Raw genomic sequence first — 19,889 nt, 5'->3', positions numbered from 1 at the left:
ACTGTTAAATTGAGGTGACAGTTTAATTGCTGGATAATTTTTTGTCAGGCAGTCAGGAGATCCAAATATTTTTATACAAGCGATAAAATGGCACTTTTACATAATATGACTGGGGGGTAAAACGGATAAGTATTAATTTTATGTGCGAAGAAGTGCAGTACCACCGCCGGTCTGTGGGTGTCGCCCTAGTTTAGCTTATCATCGTACACTGTTTTGTAAGTCTCCGACGGCAACTGGGTGCAGTTCAGTAATGTTAGCCAAATCCAATGTTGCTATCCACGAAATAACTTTAAACTTCTCATTTTAATACACAAAATGGTCAATGTTGGTCTCACTCGCGTGGACGATAAGCTGGTAGCAAAACACCCGGTAAGCATTTAGAATTTTTGCGTGTCATGTTGACCTTTTGCTTAATTTTTTCCCACAACATGAATGAAAATATCAGTATCATTTCTTTTCGCCTTTCATTTGTAATTTTGTCTTTCAGGGTTTAGAAAGTTATACCGCCTGTCAGTCTCGCGCCTTAATGAAGGGGACTGGAAGCTTTGTTCTTGGTACGTAATACGTGCATCAGAGAAATAATTTCCAATACAGTATACAAGTAGTATCTACCACATGAGAGCGGAATAACCTTCAGGCATGTGTGGTAGAAGATGTGCACTAAAGTATTGGGTCACATTTTACTCCATAGCTGAAGAATACTTTTGAGCATTTCTTTTAATGTTTACAGCTCAGCTTTATTTTTTATTTTTATATATATTTTTGGGAACACATTGGGGAGAGGCCTTTTGAGCCCCGGTGCATAAAATAGAGATGAAATGAGTGTTGAAAATGTAATTTATTGATATTATCGCATTATTGCTAATAGAACCTTAAAAAAAAAATCCCAGACACATGCTCTGAAAACATTGCAACACGTTTTATTTTGAATCACTCACAAAGAAGACTTCCACAACTCACTCAGTAAGCTGCAGTAATATTAGGGTTTTTTTTTGCAGAGGATGAAAAATGTATTTTAACTTCCTGTTAGCATAACATGTCATTGTAGTTTACCAATAACGGTGGAAACTTGTGCCATGTTTGTCATAGCTGATGGATATTGTATTTTTTCGACCTTCTCTTACAGGTGCTGTTGGCCTTTTTGCTCTCCAGAAGCTCCTACTTAAAAGACTGACTTATCCTCTGCAGTGGAACCTGCTTGTTTCGATCGGTGAGGAATCAGAGTGTAATTCCCCCACCCCCACCCAACTTTCTAATATGTCTCCAATCCATCGCTTATTTCTCTTAGTGGGATCAACGGTGGGCAGCTACACCGTGACGTGGTGGGAATCGCAGAAATGCGCCGACCTCTGGTTGTTACTCGAAACTGGCAAAGTACCGAATAGGTTGCCGCCACAAAGTAAGTTCCTGGCTAAATGTGTTGTACAGTATGTTTGACTGGACTTACAGACATGGCAGACATATAGTTGTGCCTTGAGATACGAGCGACCCAACTTACCGACATTTGGTTGATTTTTTTTTTACTGTTTACCTTTGCCTTTTAGTGCCCAAAACAGAAGAACCGCCAAGGACTGAGAAGACAAAATATGGCGATGTGATGGATTGAAATCTTCTAAAAAGAACACTGTTATACAGTCTGTTCCGAGACGCTGGTCTACCTCCAAGTGCAGTTTTTCGTAAGGGAAATATAATATATAAAGAAATATGCTGTTCCATATTCAAACCGTCAACTCTCATACAACCTTTAGTAACTGTACTTGCAATGTTATGTCACATTCTTAACATTCTTAACGGCCGTGCATGTGTATAATGAGTAGTATGAATAATAAAACTAGAATGGAAATTCCAAAGGTTCCCCCCAGTTTGTAGCAAAATTTTTCAGAAATGTCCGTCAAAAGTAAAACAAAACTAGATTTCTGCTCTGTCAGGAATTGTTTTACATTTTTGTCAAGAAAACATTTTTTAAATTTAACTAATTTTTTCAAACGATTCTAACTTACTCAGGAAATATTTACAACTATTTTTTACATCCCCCAAAAAATCAACAACAAAAAAAAAATCCAAATTTTCATGACAACATTTTACAAATAATGGAGAATTTTTTTCAAGATGATCTAATCCTTTCACCTTGCATAATGTGCCCACAAGTGGACGTCCTTCCATATTTGTTAATCAATACAAACCATTCCAATTTCAAAATGTTCACCTCATTTTGATGACTTGTCATGTTCCAAGATTTGCCACTTTTTGCCAAATTTAGTTTCTCATTGTACATTCCCAAAATGAATGGAAACCTTTTACAAATTGACCTCATTCGTCGACATATCTCAACTGATTCAAACCATTAGAACACCATTTGCCTTTCCAAACTCTGGATACTATTTCGCTGTACGTCGGCATACAAACTGTTAGAATGTTACAATTTGATACCTAACATAGCACAAGAGGAAAACTCCCAACACATAAAATCAGTTGACAAACTGATACATTGAAGGTCAGGGTTTAAGCATGGCTCCTTTTGGTAGGCATCAGATGTTAAGCTTATGATCTGGAATTAGTTTTTTTTGGGGCTTCAATAAAAAAAATTCTGCTATATAATGCTCAACAAAGAGACTGCTGGGATTACCAGTCACATAATTAGGAGGTTGGGTGAAAATTATTGTGGACATTATTCTATTTGTAATATTTAAAAAAAAATAAAATACTGGACATTAGATTGTGTAGGTGGTCATTGATTTTAGTCTTGAGCCTTTATTGACTTTGATCATAAAGCAAGGAAATGCTTTTAAAAAATCTGCCCGATTATTGATGTGTGTAGCTCACTTTTCGGCCCGATTAACAGTCTGTGTGTGTACCGCCACTTAAAACTAAACCACCACATGTTCTGCTCCTTCCAACAATCCTGTCTTTCATGAGAAATGAACACGCAGATCAAAGGTCATGCTTTAATACCCCAAGAACATGCTTAAATCGCTAACTCTGAGCTGCCAACGCAAGCTCACAGCAGTGGCGTGACTAAAAAAAACACACGTTTTCCCAAATACAAATTGGAAAAAGGGAATGTTTTAGCTCCGTTTTTAATGACATTTATTTGCCTCCCGGGTGCAGCTCTGCCATGTGCTCATCCTCATATTGCAGTTACTCAAATCTGATCAAACATCTCCAAGCCGGGAAGGTTTTGAAGATTCCCCCCCTCTCTCTCTGTCTTTTGGATGCAAGAATTGATGGAGCAAATCTCAAACGGGACAAACAGGAAGTAACGAGGGAGCCAAAGAGTGTCAACATGAGTGGAGCTGTGATTCAAACAAGCAGCTGGAGAACACTTGGCGCAACCTCTGGCAAGACTAAAAAAGGGGCACACATGCTGACAATCAGGCCGAATTTGAGCTTTTTTTTTTTTTTTAGCTAAGGCCTGATTGTCAGATGTTGCTAAAAGATTAACCTGAGCGATTACCGTGAGGTGTGTTGAGAGTGATTTCCCTTCCCTGATCTGTTCTGACAACGGTATTGGCCAACAATCGTAAGTTCAATATTTACGATGGGAAGTCCTTTTCTGTAGTCAACACCAAATTCAGCTGAGCTATAAACTCAGAGAAGCTAACAGACAGTTAGCCTAGCGCCTTCTGTTTCCTTTTTGACTACAGCTCATTTTTCCAATCGGTCTGGATGCAGTTATGGTACTACAGACAGACTTTGTTACGATTCTTAGTGCTGCATGAAACTGGACTGTTATTTCATTGACACTTTGGCTAGAAAAAAAATGCTCAAATGAGCACGATCCTTTCACCCTATTAGACCGTGAGTGTGTGTACATGATGGGCATGACAGCAGAAGAGGAGAGCACGGGCCGAGCGGCGGCAGTCGAGCCATCTCGCTGTGACCGCTCTCCTCTTTCTGTCAGTCACTTTCTTGGGTTATATAACAGCAGCTCACACGCTCAGCCAGCCCAATGCAAACACTATTTACAACATTTCTGCAGCACCAAACTACTATGGTTAGCTGAGGCTACTTGATCATTTGCTCTATTTGATCTCTGCTGTGTGCCACGATCGAAGCCCACCCATTTTATATGTTGACTAGAATAACCAGTACACGATTGATTATGTGAAGGCAACTGTCGATTGACATCCTTGGGGCATCACATCAAAATAGTAGGACGAGTCCGATATTATCTGATTAAACAGGAAAAGTGGGCAGGGTTTAAATGACAGGGAATTTACTGTTGTTCCAACATGAGTCACCCTGGGACGTTTGCAAAACAGATGGAAGCTTCAAGCCCCGACAGGTTGGGACTATATACAGTAAAAGAGTCAGGATGGTGGAGAAGAAATGTTTTGCTCCTTAGAGGTTTGTCTAAATGCAAAATGGTACATTTTGTGCTAGTCAAACAATTGTAATGACATGCGGGATACAACAAGGCTTACTACTCATACCACTCTTCATTTTTTTTTACATACTCACAATATATTTTTTTTCCTATAGCACTTATTCTTGGGTCATTGTAATAAAATAGATGGATAGAGTACTTTTGATTCATTATATTGTATTCAATAAGTGGTTTGTTTACACTACGCCCCAGATTCAAGTAGGATTGCTGTTTTGATAAATTTGCAAAATAATAGTACAATAACATGATCATTTTCACAGATTAACTAAAATTGAAAGCATAAAGTTGGATTGACTTCTTTGTCTGTAACGCTAGCAGCATTTCTTTTTTCAAATCACAAGACCCTATAGGAACGTCCCACTATTATGAGTAATACATGATTAACACAAAGCAACTCAAACTGGAGCTTACCTCTGCTCTCCGCCAATCAGAGCTCGGCTCTGGCGCGCGTAGACCAATGGGCTGGCTGGGAGCGCTCGCGCACATACATTTGAAGGGCGGTGCTGGACTCCACAGGAGGAGTGTATTATTCACACACGGGACGATTAAAAAGTGAAGTTTCACTAGCCAACGCGGGATTAAACATGACGCTGAAGCCTTATATCTATATCTGAAAATATGTGTGATAGTTTAAATTAAGTCGAGTTTTGTGTTTTGGTTAATTATTATTTATTTCTTTGCAGCTACAAAAAGTAGTCCGTCTCGTGGTGGTTTATGCTAACTGGAAGTACTTGAAAGAAGTCATGGCTTTGATAGCCACGAAGCAGGGCAGCAAAATGAGCGAAACGTCGGCAATTTATGGCCGAATTGGGCCCAGAAAAGACGCCTTTCACGGGAAAACCCAACCGATAGAGGAAGACTATTCCACGGACGGATTGCCCAAAGCATTTCTTCACAGCCTGCGGACCCTGTTTGATATCCTGGACGACGCCGGTCGCGGCTACGTCCACATATCCGAGATCGAGAGCCGCTGGCAGGGCGCCGACACTCGGGAGCTACCCGGCGGGGTGTTGAGCTGCCTCCGCCGGGTCACCCCACCGCACGGCTGCCTCACGTTCGAGCGCTTCGTGGCGGGGCTGCGCTACTCCATGCTTAACCCGGAGAACCGCTGTCTGTCGAAGGCGCAGGCGGCCGTCCCTCCGCTGCCCGCCCCGCGGTCCGCTTGCCCCCGGGTGGAGAACAAGGTACGCCCGCTGGGGCCGAGCAACGTGACCAACATCCAGCCGCACCGCGCGTCCTCACTGATGAGTCGGCCCAGGCCGGAGGAGGGAGCCGGCCATCCGGTGTGCGGACCGGTGAGGTACGGGGCGGGGTATGAGAGACCCGGTCGGAGTGTGGAGCGGATCCCCGCCCCTCAGGAGGCCGGCGGGTGTTATCGGGGGGAACCGGGTCACGTCTCAAAGGCACCCCAACAGCAGCAGAGCCGGGTGAGGTCCATCGAGTCGCTGGCACTGGAGTCACCCCAGCTTCAAACGCCAAGTATGTGCAATAAAAGCCATTTCTAACTTTTGAATTCGAAACGAGTTATCCAGCTTCAAACGCCAAGTATGTGCAATAAAAGCCATTTCTAACTTTTGAATTCGAAACGAGTTATCCAGTCATCATAAAATATGTTAATAAAATGCAGGGACAATGTGATTTCCAAATCATACACACAGTGGACCCCCGTTATTCGCGGCTGTCAGCCGAAAATTCGCGAATAGTTGCAGCCCATTTAATTGTTTAGAAGAAGAAAAACACCTTTTAAAAAAAAAGCCAAAAGATTCTTAAATAAGTGGGAAAAGTCCGCTTATAATAATTGTCCACAAAAAAAAGGTCCTCCCAAAACAAAAATATAATAAAACATGTAAAAAGAATATTGTATCTTTTACCTGGCAATGCACCTGATGCATGTCAACCGCAAATATCTTCCAAAGAAAAAAGATCATAATAAGAGGCAGCCATTATGCAAATAACGCAATACAGTAGTTCCCCCCCAATCCATATTAAAGAGGGTCGATCCACACTGAGACCATCAACTAATATCTATCCTCATGAATGTTTAAAATCAGTAAACAATCATTTTCAAATTTGTAAGTGGTCAATAATTAGCAAAATATTACAACACACACGTCCAATAATTTAGATCTTTGAGGGTAATATGAAATTTGTCAAATTTTGACCTCAGTTGTTTCGACTCTATGCCAGCAATTTATTGTTTTGACAATACACTTCTCAAATATGCTGCATGCTTTTAAAGGGGGTCATGTTCAGCTTGTTGTAACTCGGTGAATTACTTCTGTCGTTAAAGCCAGGCCATGTCACAGGTCCGCTCAGACATGTACCAGCCTTCCTTTGGTGCCTTGGCCTTGGTGCTGCGTGATTTCCGATGGTCAATTCTCCCCCGCCGTGAGGGAAATAACGCTTTAGGAATCCTGCTAACCCATTATCTCAATCGTACGTCTCCTCGGGCCGCTCTCACAACCGCACTGGCTAGCTGTCACACACGCTCAACCCCCCTGATGAGTCTCTCTGGGTTAAGTCTGATCGCCACCCAGCCTGCCTCGAGGGTGACGTTCCCTCACTCCCTGCTAATTTACTTCGCTCGTTTGAAAAGTTTCATGAGATTTTTCCACCCGGTAGGACACGTTGCTGCAGGCTTTTATTGCATTTGACTTGAACAAAACGCAACGCCGCACCAGTGCAGCATAGCTTCCATTTGGTATATGGTATGATCAAGCTATTATTTGTATTTTCAATTACATAACTATTGATATTGTACTTTCCTGAAAAAGAAGATTCTAGCTGTGGATGTTTCATTTGAAAGAATCCTAACGATGATCCCATTGATTAATAGATAATCGGATAATGACGTATGAACACATAATGTGCATGCGAGGTCCAGGTATTATTTCTGTCCACTTGGGGCCGCCATCCTCGTGTTCTACTGTAGTCTATTTGTGAGTGTGTATGGCTTTAAAAGGTGGGCACTGGACTGGTGAGTGATGTGGGTGTCAGCAAATGAGTGTGGAATGTTGGCTGGCTGTTAACTGGCTAACCTGTTAGCTAGTTTGTGTTTTGAATGACTGCTTGTTTACAAAGTATTTTCATGCATCTTTTTTTAATAAGGCAATGGTAGACTACATTAAACTATCTTTTATCGTATGTTACCTTGTGATGTATTAGCGATCGCTGATGTGAAATGATCCCAAACTTTGGATATTCTCTGACTTTTACGGCCTATGGATGAGCAATGGTTTATTAGCATTAGTAAAAACCGCCCCCCAATGTAACGTTAGAGCCTTCAATTACCAAAAGAGTTCCCATAAAACTGTTATTTGTGCACTTTGTTTAGGCGTTCGTTCAGTATCCTCAAGTCTCCATGTTTCGAGCCTCATATTTTCCGGCATTTAGCATGAACTAACAGAGCAGCACTTGTTCGTGCCGTAATCTCTTGCATGCCAAACCCAGTAGGATTAGTCCAGATTACAGGACGCAGGTCATGCCTTGCCAAAATCATGACAGCTGTGAAATCTCCCACCAAAAAATCCTGCCAGAAGTTCACTTTCTCTGTAAGAAGAATATTCTGATTATAAAGTTGGATGTTTTCAACACTAAATGATATGATTTCGAGATTATTGTTGCAATATTACAAAAATAAATGTGCATATTTTTGAGGGAAAAAAGTTGTGCAGTATATTTTGGAATAAAAAGTCAATTTCAATTTAAAGTAATATATTTTAGAGAATTAAAAACAAAACTTTCGCTGCGGCCCAAACACTCCTCCACGTGTCTATTTTGAATGGCTCCCTCATGTGGTGACCACTGGTAACGTTTGCCCCCAGTTGTCTGCTATATTGTCCCGCATTGCCACACACACACAAAAAAAAAATACTCCCTTCCACATGTGTCCAGGTGTTGCCAAATCCAATTTGCCCAGATCCCAAAGCGAGTCTGCGACGGGCTTCAGCGGAGGCTCCAGGCGCCACAGCCGCGGTCGGGAGGAGCAGAGGCGCCACACAATCAGCAACGGCGTGGACTACGAAATGGTCGGTGTGCTGCTCCAAAGCTGGCGTTCAAAGTGCATTCATACACACACGTGACCTCCGCATTTAATGCATCAGAGCAGCAAACTATGCTGTGTAGTGTGGCAGCGCGGGCGGCGTGGTGGTTATCATGTCTGCCTCGTATTTCGGAGGTTCCAAGTTCGAATCTGTTCTTCTCGGGTGGGTTTTCGTCAGGTATTTTCTGGCTTCAAGACAATCGATTTTTGCCTCTTGGGCCGAATGTGCCTCCCTCACAAAGTCAGGCTCCAGCTCACCCCTGCTGCTAATCTAAAGAAAGTGAGGAGAAAAAAAAGAACGTGGTTGGATGGATTGTACAGTACAGGAGAGAATAGAAGAACAAGAGAAAAAGTCCCATTTGACCTCCTATTGGCTCCCCCCGTTCCCCACCCACCCTTGTTCCGCTAGGCCTCCCCCCTCCACTCCCTCACGGTGTAACTCCCACCCTCCCCTCCGGAGCTCATGCCTGCCTCCTCTCAGTCTCGCGCCCCCCTCGCCTTCCACCATTTTCCCACCTTCCCTCGCATGCCCGATCTCCACCTTTCTCCTCGCCGGCGTCTCCTTCGCCCCTGCGTCCGAGGTGGACGACCAACTCCCCTCCTCCCCTTTTCCCCCTTCTCTTCCTCCTCTCCCACCCCCCACTCCCTCTCCCTGCCCCGATCCTCCTCCCCCTTCCCCGCGTCCCTCCCACCGAGGCCGACTTTGCTGCCCCGATGGTAGCGAGCCGGGTCGGGCCCAGGGGCCCGGTGGACGTGGAGGAAAGCGGCCCGGCCTGGACGGCGGTGTGGGCCGCGTACACCACCGTGTTCATCCCTCTCAGCAGCAGCTTGTACAGTGGCAAGGCGCTGCACTTTTTCCTGTGGGTGAGTTGGCGGCAGTGGAAGAGTTGTGTGGCAACTTTTTGGTTATGTTTGTTTGGGGTAACAGTGAGGAGTTTAGTATGGTGGATTTTGGACAGGTTTTAACTTGTGCTTTACGACACTAACAATGTAATGTTTGAAAAGGTGGATATTAACAATAGGCAAAACAACTATGTACTATACAGTTACACTGTATTATAGTATGCTTTTCTTTTTTTTTCTCAAACTGTTTTATTTACTGTAATTTTTTTTAAGTTTAACCCTCATCTGTAGCACGTTAAGATTTATTTGAAAAGTAAAGTGCATTACAAATGAACTCTTTGACTGCCAAAAACGTTAAATAACGTTTAGTAAAATCCTATGGAGGAGTGCCAAAGACGTTAAAAGACGTTTTTTTTCCAAAACAGAGGTGAAACTAACCATTTTCTATAGTTGATTACTGAAAAACGGAATAAGGTAGAAACAAACTTTTTTTTCTGATGAAAGATGAGAGTCCAATCTTTCATTTGGTAGTATGTGTGTTTCCATAGTCCAAACACATAATTTTCTGTGGACCTTGAAAGATCAGTCAAAAATGCTTAAATCGGCTGGCACCCACGGCATCCCTTTTCTGAAAACGTCTGGCAGTCAAAGAGTTAAATGTATTATTATTGTTATTATTATTATTATTACGATGCCTAAAAAGACATTTTGCTAAACTGGACTATACTGAATCAATAGCATACTACGCTATATTGAATGGGGAATTTAAGGCATCAGCAGTGTGTACTGTTGACCACTATATTGTACTATACTATAATTGTACTAAAATAAAAAGGGACACATACACTAAACTGCATTATCATAATACACTGTATAGAATGGTGAGCTTTAAACAACCACCGACAAGAGAGACTTTCCTCCATCAGTAGTACACAGGCTCCCTCTGGTGATATACAAAATAATCACTGCTTGTACCATTCAGTTGTATTTAACTTATATATATATGTGTGTGTATAAATCATTTGGAGTTCATTTTTAAAAGCAGTTTTTTTTTTTTACTTTTCTGTACAATACATTTAAATGAATCATTACTTTGGTACAGTTAAAAAAAAAAAGTTCCCTTTATTTAAGATAGCATTTGTTAGCCCCACAATGGAGAAATGTATTTACCGGTAAGCTTTAAAAAAAAAAAATCTATTGTGTTTTTCAGGAACACTTACGCCTACTATACTACTGAATTTTAATGTCGATCATTTTGGTGGTACTGCACTTGGGAAGCCAAGTTTTTCTTTTAAATTCATTTTTTTTGGGGTGGTTGTTGTTTGAGAATCATTGCTCTATACGATACTAGAGTGAGAAGTTTGCTGTGGTGCTTTGGGCACAGAACCCGCTGAATGGAACACAAAGTTTTTGCCTTGTAAAAGCATGTGTAAGATATTTCCCCTCAGTAATCCTTTCACCACTGTTGTATTCGGGGATTGTTTATCGCCTTTGACCCGCTGTAGTATAGTCGCTCTTTCATCCTTTGTGTCAAGCAGCTTGTGCAACTGTTGTGTGTGTGTGTGGTGCGTATTTATGCTGGGTCTCACACACACACACACACACTACTATCGACCCTCTGTCGCTCTCGGTTTTATACACATTTCATTGACACTGCCTCACTCTTTTCACCAGGAAACACACTCGCTTGTCTTCCTTATTTAGACACAGGCCAGCAAATGAGTCCAACCTGCTCTGATGTAGTTGTTTAAACACGGGATGGAGGGATGGAACCATGTAAGGGGCACGTAGTGGGGTCGGTGGGGTGGCTGAATGCCAGCGATGAGGCCAGGACTGCGCAGCATGGACAAGCCAGGTCAGCACAACTTTCATAGACACAGAGGGGCGGCCATCATCGAGGCGCTAGCTGTTTACTCCATTCTTGGGTTGCTACGCGGTTGCCATGACGCCTGACCGATGGCTCCTCTCGACATTGTTCAGGATTCAGTCGGACAGCTGCGTGTTTTTCTGCGCCCGCTTCACAAAAGAGATCTCGCTCTCAAGTCGTGGCGGCGACATGGAGTTGGCGTCTTTGTAAAAAAAAAGCACGTTTCTGCTTTTTTTCCCAGCTGAAGCAAATGAAGGAGCTGGAGCAGGAGAAGGACTCCCTGCTGGCGGGCCTGGAGGTGGTGGAGCGCGCCAGAGACTGGTACCAGGGCCAGATCCATAATGTCACGGAGAGACAGCGGCAGGTTGGGCAGAACTCTCAATGCACGGTGAGTAAAGACCCAGGATACTCCAAAACCTCAAAGTGTATTTTTTTTCAAATCTTGTTTTTCTTTTTTCTTTTTTTTAGGACTTTTTCACTGAAGCCAACCAGAGTCGCATCAACATTCTTATTCCCAAATTACAGGAAGTCAACCGGTGCCTCAACGACCTCATTTGTTGTAACGGAATGGTGAGAATCCACCTGCCATACATAACACACATCATATAGTAACTAGATTTTATCATACATACAGTATAGTTTCCTGCCCAATTACTAAACCGTCATTCATACTAACCTGTGCAATATTAATAAAATGGTGCCTCGAGATAAAAGTTTTTTAAAATTTGTTTTGATTTGATTTATTGTTAGCCAGTCAACAAAACATTACAAACAAAATCACATGTATGCATTTAAATACTACAACAACAACAAACGTAAATAGACAAAGCCAAAGAAGTCAATTGACCAGCCGACCCCAAAATGAATCAAATGATAGTTGAGCCACACATTCTGGGAAAAATTGCCAGTGTGAGACAGTTAACATCACTGCTAAGATTGTTCCATATTGACTCTACCCTGCTACTAAACAAATATTTCCTGAGGTCCACTTAAGAACGTTGCAAATTCTAATACTTCATATAATTTTACAAAAAAAATTTAAAAAAATCAACATTACGATTGAGAAAATGACCCAAAAAATTTAAAAATATATATTTTTGCTATAGTGGAAAAATTAAGATTATGAAAAAAAAAATGATGAAAAAAAAAGTCTATCATCAAGTCACAAACTATTTTATCACCAGCTGCAATGCAACTACCTCAAAGTCCAATCTAGAATTAGCATAGCCATAATGTACAACAAAAAATTTCTGCTGCTTTTTCCAGCTGCTTGTTACTGCACCACTGATAAACTGCATCCAAATCAGATTAGATTAAGTCTCTGACATCAACATAACGACTAACGTAACTGTAAAGTTTAGCATCATCACAAAGAAATTGCAATCCAGAACCTAAATCATTATTAATGAGAGTAAGAAAAAGCTTAGGGCCAAGTATGGACCCTTGAAGCACACCAGAAGTGACCTCAGTTCATTCAGAATTAGAATCTCAGACCAAGACAAGATCGTAACTCACGAACTTTTGTGTAAATAATCTTTCTGCTTTGAAATGAATGGGAATGCACTTAATCCGTTCCGACCAACTCCAGGAAAATTAGAACAAAACGTGCAGACAATTTTACTGCATACTGTGTTATATACTACACGACACTATACTATGCTGAACTCATCTTTGTTTCATTATTCCCCAGTCGTCCTTCCCTCCCAGTGGCGGCCAGACGACGGTGCTCCCCACAACCTCCCAGCCTCCAGTTCCTGCTCCGCCACAAGCCATCCTGAGACTGAAGGACCAGAACCGACTCCTGACACAGGTCCCCCAAAGTCCATTCCTCCAATACTGCGTTTCTGTTGACATTTTAGGCCACCCGCATTTTACATCCTTCCTTTTTCTGCTCGTCCTCTCCCACGAAGGAGGTGACAGAGAAGAGCGAGCGCATCGCCCAGTTGGAGCAGGAGAAGTCGGCGCTGATAAAGCAGCTGTTCGAGGCGCGTTCCCGCAGCGTCCAGGACACCAGCGCTATGGACTCCACCTTCATCTGACCTTCACGCAGTAGGTCGAAATTTGTAAGACTCCGTTGTTTACCTGATCGACCCTTTGTGGCAGCCATGCACCTTTTTCAACACCCCTTGACTGCAACTTGTAACACCTCCACTCCACAAGCTAATTGTGCACTACAAAAGGCAGAAACACTCCAAGCCACTGGACTCCAACATCACCATATTCTTTACAGTAGCCCCCCCCCCCTGCCCCCACCAAAACCTATGATCCCAAAACACTTAAGAATCATTTCAAAGTAGAAAAATAAATAAATAGGATTTGATGTTGAAGAAATGCACCAGAAGTGTACGTGTACATGCATGTATGGCTCCTTATTGCTTAATGCTAGCATAAATGGAAAATGCCATTGACATGCTAACGGTTAGCATTGATAGTCGCACTTTTACAACCCTTTAAGCAACGATTTTTTTTGGCAGAGATGATAGAGCAACACTCAAAGGCTTTTATTTTATATCATTGACAAAAAAAAGGACGACAAGCCTACTGAGTAGTTGTAGAAGAAGTCTATGGTTCGTTTGCGTCTGCGTTTTACAGCACTGCCTCCTGGTGGCCATGGCGGGCACACAAGAAGGAATGCACAAACTGTTTCACGTTTTACATCCGATTAATTAATTGAGGGATATTTTTCCTTAATAAAGAACAAATTAAACTCATATCTCAAGGTACTGCAGTACTTACTTTGGTCCAATTACTGTACTACTTTCCCCATTTAAACAGGTGCAGTCTTAGGGATAGGGGGGAGTTTCCACAGGGAAAAAAAATGGGAATAGGTCAATTAAGCAAACTAAGCGAAGGTAAAATAAAAGCGATTACTGTACTTTCATAGAAAACAATCACCTTGTGCAAAAACAAAAAAAAAACAGGAGTTTGCTCCATTCAACAAAGTTTACTCTTTCGTTCTCTTTTAATATTCACACAGTGACTCTGGTTGGAGTGCCCCCCCACCCCATTTTATTTAAACAAAAAAGTTTTTATACTCAAGTAGCATGTTCGATGTGTGTTTTTTTTTTTTTTGTGAAATAATGATGGCGTGGAGGGAGGTTGTTAGCCTTCAAGCCAACGTGAAGTCAATCCGGATGCGGAGGAGAGAAATTTGAAAGTTTGCACGCTGAGGAAAGTGTAAGAAGTATTCACTTGTTTTGGAATGGTTTAAAAACACTTTTTTTTTTTATTATAAAAAATTTTTGTAATACAAAAATTCCTGTTTTGTCTTCTACGTGACTGCATGGCCTGCAATATTGATCTTCTGAAGAAGTGTAGCTAAACGTGTACCCCTCCAATACTTTTACACAGAAACTCTTTACAGTAGCTAGTTTGTTTCTGCCAGTTAAATAATAATAATAATAATAAGCTGTACGTGTATACAGGAAGTTGATGGTACTATTGGGATGTCTGCGTATAACATAGTTATGTACCGTTGAATGTTTACGTTTTTTTTTGCTGCTCAAAGTACATAATGTGAGTGACATTTTTTTCTCTCTCTGCTTTCTATCACAAGTACTTCAACTATGAATGAAATGTAAAAATAATAAATACGAGCAAACAGGGTGACAAAGCGTCTTTGCATTCTTTTTTTTTTTTTTCTTGCACTAAATCAGCACGAGGCACAAACACTTGAAACATTTTTTTGGGGGCCGTCAAGTCAATGATTACTTCGAACTCCATAAAATCAGTATGTTGGTGTCACACCAATAGAAAATTCTCTGCGATTTTACAAAGATAATGAGTTTTGAAGTTGGTGAAATTCGTTAATTTTGGTAGAACACATTTTTAAATGCCTTTAAATGGTTAAATCGGGTAGTAAGCATGCTATAATTTATACTTTTATGACAGTACTTATAATAATATGCTAATATCAGTGCTAAATTAAACCAACGCTATACCAATATTACAGTATAAAAATATGACGGTATATTCTTGTACTATATCATACTTATTGTTTCCAACACAAATATAATGTCTTGGCCACCTGACGGCTGTATAAGGCAGGCAGATGGATATACTGTTCATTGCTGTCTGTTTTTTTTTTTTTGTACTGTGTTTTGTAACTGTACTAATGCACAATTGGAGATCCTCACCTTTTAATAGGACATCCTCCTGGAGGGAGACCTACAACAGTTTCCGAAGACGGATGTCAAAGGTAAACAAACCCCGGCGCATATTTCAACCGGAAACATACGCAGATCACTTGTGTGTGTGTGTGTGTGTGCTAACGGTTTGCATCTTTAACTCATTCACTGCCATTGACGATTATAGACGTCAAAAAAAATCATTTTAACTATTTCTATTAGTTAAAAAAAATAAATAATGCACTTTTGTTAACAAGAGTATGAAAACCTCGATTTTTTTTTTATTGTACATTTAGAACAAATATCAAATTTGTGATTAACCCTGAGTTAACTAGTGAAATCATGCGATTAATTGCGGTTACAAATTCTAATCGCCTGACACCCCACATTTTTTTATTGTCTTTTTTAAGAATATTTTCTTTAAAGAAAAAGAAGAAGAAAAGATTATTAAAAATTAGGGGCGTCAGGCGATTACAATTTGTAATCGTAATTAACCGCATGGCTTCACTAGTTAACTCCCGATTAATCACAAATTTTATATCTGTTCTAAATGTACAATAATTTTTTTTCTAGGTTTTCACACTCTTGTTAACAAAAGTGGAAAAAATGAATTTTTGACGTCTGTAGCCGTCAATGGCAGTGAATGAGTTAATTGCCGTTTTACAGCCATTTAAGTCAGCCTTTATTTCCTCCCCCTACTGAACAGCATTTACTGTTTCATGAGAAAGTAAGACTATATCGGCATTTAATCGGCAAAACTGAGGCCGATTTGTAATTATTTTGAAAAGGCGTCTAATATTTGTGGATTAATTGGTCGGGTCCTAATAACAGCCCTCAGGCATATACCGTATTCTTTAGTCTATATGAAAAAAATGACTAAGATTACAGCGATTTACAGTAGTAGAAGAAGAAGAATACTCTTTGTTTGTGTTTTATACAGTACTGTACTGCCTCCTGGTGGCCAAGAAGGGCACACCATAAGGAGCAGCACTGAAATGGATTGCAGCATTAAATCAAAAGTGGACAAACATTCAAACATTTTAAGCAGGTAAATGTTCCAAAAACAAAAACACAAAAATCTGAGCTTTTTTATGCAGGCCGAGATTGTTCCACGTGTTTTGTATTGAATATGGCAAGCATACCAAAAAAAAAAAAACACCACACGCCAGCCTGGCGTAACACTCACCGAAGTGTTACGGTGAATTGAATCATGAGCGATTTCGTGCGCGGTTGCATCACTTGTTTACTGCCGTCAATTTTCCGTCAGGCCCCCGCATTGCTTGGTTGCATCATTGCCAATCGGTGTCGAATGGATGATGGCTTGCCACAACACGTCGGCCACGCGGACCTGCAGCACCTCACCAATCCGCACTACTCCATTCTATTCTTTTGAGTAGTTGTTATTTTCACCACACTCACTTCCACACGTCCATCCAAGTGTCATTGTTTTAAACTAGTGTATTTTATTTATTTATTTATTTTCAAGGGTGTGTGCGTGCACGAGGGCCCCAAAGAGACATGTTGGCTGGTTTCTGACGCTCTGATTGGATGACTGGGATGGGAACAGGATCCCTCAAGAGTTGGAGGACTTCTTTCGTTGGAGCTCAAACTCAGGATCCAGAAGCCTCGGTTTGATTTGCCAATTCGTTGAATAGGTAAGTGGCTTTTATTTGCATACTTAATGGAATGTTTGTAAGTCTATTAACTGATTTAAGTATTCTAACAGAGGAATGACAACACTTATTGTAACACACGCTTGTAGTGCTATTCAATGAGAGGTAGTAATCATTTTACTATGGTAATCTTATTTTGTTGTCGGATGTACACAGGGTAGGAAGACTTGCAAACATTTAATAAACCGCCCTGCGCCTACTACTACTAGACACACACGCACACACATTGGAGCGGGCTACGCTACGACTAAAAAGAGGAAGTTGAGGGTCAGTCAATGCAGGAGTAGGGGACCACTTCGTCATCACATTAATTTAAAGGTAAGAAGAGCATCACAATGATCATGCTTTTTCTTTCATTTACTGTCACTTTGAACATATTCATGGATTAATGTTAAAGACTAAAAAATATATATATATATATAAATATATATATATACTGTATCTATTTACACGCGTGTCACCACCATGTGTATATCTACAATACTATATGTCCAGATGAAAATAGATACATTAATATATATCATGTGATATCATGTCGACTCGTATGCCATGTGAGGGTTTTGTCTTGCTTTGACTTTAGAGGGAGGAGCAATGACAGTAAGAGCCAATTTAGTAGGTCAACATAATAAAGCCATAATAACTCATTAAATAGGAAACATATATAAATACGAATGCTATCACTACTTATAATAAAAATAATAATACATAATAATTAATAATAAGGATAAAAGTAATAATAAAATAATAATGCACACGATTAAATTGTGATGATTTATTAATAAAAAAATGACTTAAGGTTTAATTAAGAATTTATAGTGTCGCATTTCACCACTATCTAAAATTTTATTTAAAGGGATGCTTGACTCATTCAGCAATTTTCAGCAGTAAGATGATACTATTTTGCCTATAATTAATGTGATAACTTCATTATTTTTCATGTACAATTTATACCTTTAAAAACAAAAGTGGAATTTAAAAACAAATTTTTCCACTTGCTGTCAACTAAAGATGATATTGCGCATGCGTAGGAAACAACGACCAATCACGGCTCGGTTTGCTAACATCACATGACTCAACCTAGAAAACAGGTGAGCCGTGATTGGTTGTTACCTGTTTCATGTCATTTTTAGTCAACAGCAAGTGGCAAAAATGTATTTTTAAAGGTATTCATTTAACATGACAAATGATGATGTTATCAAATAAATTCTAGACAAAATATTAACTTTTTTACTTCTGAATGGCTAAATGTGTCACGTATCACTTTAAAGCTGAGTTTTGGAATCAATGAATAATCATGTTTATGAATCGTGATTTCAATATCAATCAACATAATCGTGATGATTGTTTTTTTTTTCCCCCATAATCACTCAGCTCTACTCCCCGCCATGGGTTTCCTCTCCCTCAACTCGTCGGTGCTGTTCATCTCTCAGCGGACCGTCAACGCCACGCCGTGGGAGCGCACGGTGTACGAGGGCTGCCGCGAAATGCCGGCCGTGCTCATCTGGTACTTGGGCCTGCAGTTCATCAACATGTTCCTGGGCATCCCTGCAAACATCTTGGTCCTGTGGCTCATCCGCAAAAACAAGGGCGACTCGTCCACGTCGGACATCTTCATCCTTCACCTGGCCGTCCTGGACGTGCTCTTTTGCCTCATCCCGCCCCTGGAGCTGGCCAACATCGTGTTCCTCACCACCAGCAGCACCTGGTACGTGTTGCGCTTCTTCTACGGCATGAAGGACTCGTCGCCGCTCTTCCTCTCCTGCATCTGCCTGGACCGCTACGTGGCCGTGGTGCATCCCTTCACCTTCACCGAGCTCAAGGACCGCCGACACCGAGCCGGCCTGGCCATGCTGGTGTGGCTCATCACGCTGGCCTACGCCGCCGCCAAGTGCGTGGGCCGCATCGTCAACTTCGAGAAGGTCTTCACCGCCATGATCCTGGGCGCCTTCGCCTTCATGGTGTTCTGCAACATCGCCATCCTGTGGGAGCTGCGCCAGTCCGGGCCCGGCCGGGACGAGATGCACCCGGTGAAGAAGCGGGCCTTCAAGACGGTGCTCATCATCCTCGCCATCATCGTCTTCAACTACTTCCCGCCGGTGGCGCTCTTCCCCTTCCAGCACTACTTCTCGCCCGACGTCTTCCGCTGTTACATCCATTACGTCGCCTTCGGTCTGATGGACTTCAGCAGTAGCATCCAGCCCATGCTCTATCTGTCGAAGGAGAAGGTGGCATGTCCCGGCTGCTGTCACACCAACGTCACGCACCTCCAGTAGCTTCTATATTGTGAACGTAATTGGAAGACAGCTGCACAATCTACTGACATCCGATACAAAAGCATTGTTTTAAAAAAAATTTTTACTCAAAACAGAACGTTAACCAACCACCGCACTCGAGTAATCGATCAAAATTAGAGCTATTTTTCCCCCTCAGTGAAGGCCAGATTGTCAGATGATCTTACAGAAAGCTGCTCATTGTGTGAAAGATCAATCAAAATTGAAAATCTTCTATCCATCTACAGCTCTTGTGCTGGATGTCATTAGATGGTGCACATAATGTGGTCAGTGAGTGCATAGATTGTGCATAGATATATTGATTGAATGTGTGAATGTTAAAAGAGAGGAAAAAAAGTGCAATACGTGTTTGTGGATTTCCTGCATGTTATACAGTTTGGTTTATTAAAACATATGTTGTGCAAAAATTATAACAAAACGGGATGTTTTTCTCTTTTTTTTGACTTGCTGAGATATACAAAATTGATAAAGTACTCGTAAAAAACATATAGAATTTGAAACCGTAAAACCTACCCAAAAAATCCTGACACTCGAAATCATAACTTTTGTTTACTTTGATAGTTCGTTTTGAATTCATAAGATTAAACTATGTTTTGAAAATACATGTTAAAATAAAATTCTCTTCACCTCAAACATTGTATTGTACAGTAAATGTAAGC

At 41.1% G+C, this 19,889-nt stretch overlaps 3 protein-coding genes across 4 annotated transcripts; all 3 read left to right on the top strand.

Annotated features, from left to right (window-relative positions):
* The first annotated feature begins 191 nt into the window (after positions 1 to 191).
* tmem141 (transmembrane protein 141) lies at positions 192 to 2,714 on the top strand. Its single transcript, XM_077542392.1, has 5 exons — positions 192 to 369; positions 488 to 554; positions 1,127 to 1,210; positions 1,289 to 1,399; positions 1,545 to 2,714. Exons 1-5 carry the CDS (start codon positions 316 to 318, stop codon positions 1,604 to 1,606), a joined length of 378 nt encoding a protein of 125 aa, XP_077398518.1. The 5' UTR covers positions 192 to 315; the 3' UTR covers positions 1,607 to 2,714.
* Positions 2,715 to 4,898: 2,184 nt separating this feature from the next.
* sapcd2 (suppressor APC domain containing 2) lies at positions 4,899 to 14,752 on the top strand. The gene is made up of 6 exons (XM_077585822.1): positions 4,899 to 5,866; positions 8,282 to 8,415; positions 11,381 to 11,527; positions 11,608 to 11,709; positions 12,830 to 12,949; positions 13,050 to 14,752. Exons 1-6 carry the CDS (start codon positions 5,131 to 5,133, stop codon positions 13,176 to 13,178), a joined length of 1,368 nt encoding a protein of 455 aa, XP_077441948.1. The 5' UTR covers positions 4,899 to 5,130; the 3' UTR covers positions 13,179 to 14,752.
* An 851-nt stretch (positions 14,753 to 15,603) lies between these two features.
* Positions 15,604 to 19,577, top strand: hcar2 (hydroxycarboxylic acid receptor 2-). 2 transcript variants are annotated; one of them, XM_077585823.1, is made up of 3 exons: positions 15,607 to 16,921; positions 17,096 to 17,257; positions 18,311 to 19,577. In XM_077585823.1, exon 3 carries the CDS (start codon positions 18,325 to 18,327, stop codon positions 19,210 to 19,212), a length of 888 nt encoding a protein of 295 aa, XP_077441949.1. In that variant the 5' UTR covers positions 15,607 to 16,921; positions 17,096 to 17,257; positions 18,311 to 18,324; the 3' UTR covers positions 19,213 to 19,577. The 2 variants fall into 2 exon arrangements, with proteins under 2 accessions (XP_077441950.1, XP_077441949.1); XM_077585824.1 differs by lacking the exon at positions 17,096 to 17,257 and having other exon boundaries at positions 15,604 to 16,921.
* The last annotated feature ends 312 nt before the right edge of the window (positions 19,578 to 19,889 follow it).

The sequence above is a fragment of the Vanacampus margaritifer genome, chromosome 14 (assembly GCF_051991255.1).
Source record: "Vanacampus margaritifer isolate UIUO_Vmar chromosome 14, RoL_Vmar_1.0, whole genome shotgun sequence".
NCBI lineage: Eukaryota > Metazoa > Chordata > Actinopteri > Syngnathiformes > Syngnathidae > Vanacampus > Vanacampus margaritifer.
This window is presented reverse-complemented; position numbering and strand designations above follow the sequence as displayed.

Bases quoted from the DNA above. Each gene is read 5' to 3' on its own strand.
- tmem141 (XM_077542392.1), top strand. From the start codon at position 316: ATGGTCAATGTTGGTCTCACTCGCGTGGACGATAAGCTGGTAGCAAAA. The intron at 370-487 runs GTAAGCATTTAG...TTTGTCTTTCAG, and splicing joins AGCTGGTAGCAAAACACCCG to GGTTTAGAAAGTTATACCGC. The intron at 555-1,126 runs GTACGTAATACG...CTTCTCTTACAG, and splicing joins GACTGGAAGCTTTGTTCTTG to GTGCTGTTGGCCTTTTTGCT.
- sapcd2 (XM_077585822.1), top strand. From the start codon at position 5,131: ATGGCTTTGATAGCCACGAAGCAGGGCAGCAAAATGAGCGAAACGTCG. The intron at 5,867-8,281 runs GTATGTGCAATA...ACATGTGTCCAG, and splicing joins ACCCCAGCTTCAAACGCCAA to GTGTTGCCAAATCCAATTTG. The intron at 8,416-11,380 runs GTCGGTGTGCTG...TTTTTTTCCCAG, and splicing joins ACGGCGTGGACTACGAAATG to CTGAAGCAAATGAAGGAGCT.
- hcar2 (XM_077585824.1), top strand. From the start codon at position 18,325: ATGGGTTTCCTCTCCCTCAACTCGTCGGTGCTGTTCATCTCTCAGCGG.